Here is a 354-nt window from a genome sequence, read left to right as displayed (position 1 = left end):
GAAAAAAATAAACTAGTGTACTTACCTAATTTGCTTTTTAAATCTAGACATTGTGATATATGTGGAAATTGTAAAAGTTTTTTCCATTTTTTGCTTTTTCCTTTATTGCTGTCTGACCCTCCTGAAATGAAAAGGAAAACAATAATTAGATATTTACTTTAAAGATGCATATTTCTGGGGGGAAAGAATGGTTTGGCATTCAATACAGGTAAATAAAAAACTATGTTAGTCATATCACATGAAAGATAGAAACAAAAGTTGTCAAAGTGAAATGTCACTCAGAAGGAACAAAAGAATGAGACACAACAAAAGGCAATGGTCATTCTCTCACACTCTTACAGGGAAACTAGATAC

General features: G+C 31.1%; 1 protein-coding gene across 1 annotated transcript in view; it reads right to left on the bottom strand.

Annotated features, from left to right (window-relative positions):
* The window catches only part of LOC119593577 (G protein-coupled receptor kinase 2-like), a gene marked incomplete at its 5' end in the record, with an annotated part of 13,324 nt that extends 13,203 nt beyond the window's left edge, over positions 1–121 (bottom strand). Inside the window, 1 exon segment of the mRNA XM_037942534.1 lies at positions 26–121. Coding sequence (XP_037798462.1) covers positions 26–121 — 96 coding nt within the window.
* Between the last annotated feature and the right edge of the window lie 233 nt (positions 122–354).

The sequence above is a fragment of the Penaeus monodon genome, chromosome 32 (genome assembly GCF_015228065.2).
Source record: "Penaeus monodon isolate SGIC_2016 chromosome 32, NSTDA_Pmon_1, whole genome shotgun sequence".
NCBI lineage: Eukaryota > Metazoa > Arthropoda > Malacostraca > Decapoda > Penaeidae > Penaeus > Penaeus monodon.
Note: the sequence above shows the minus strand (reverse complement) of the source record. Positions and strands in the feature narration are given on the sequence as shown.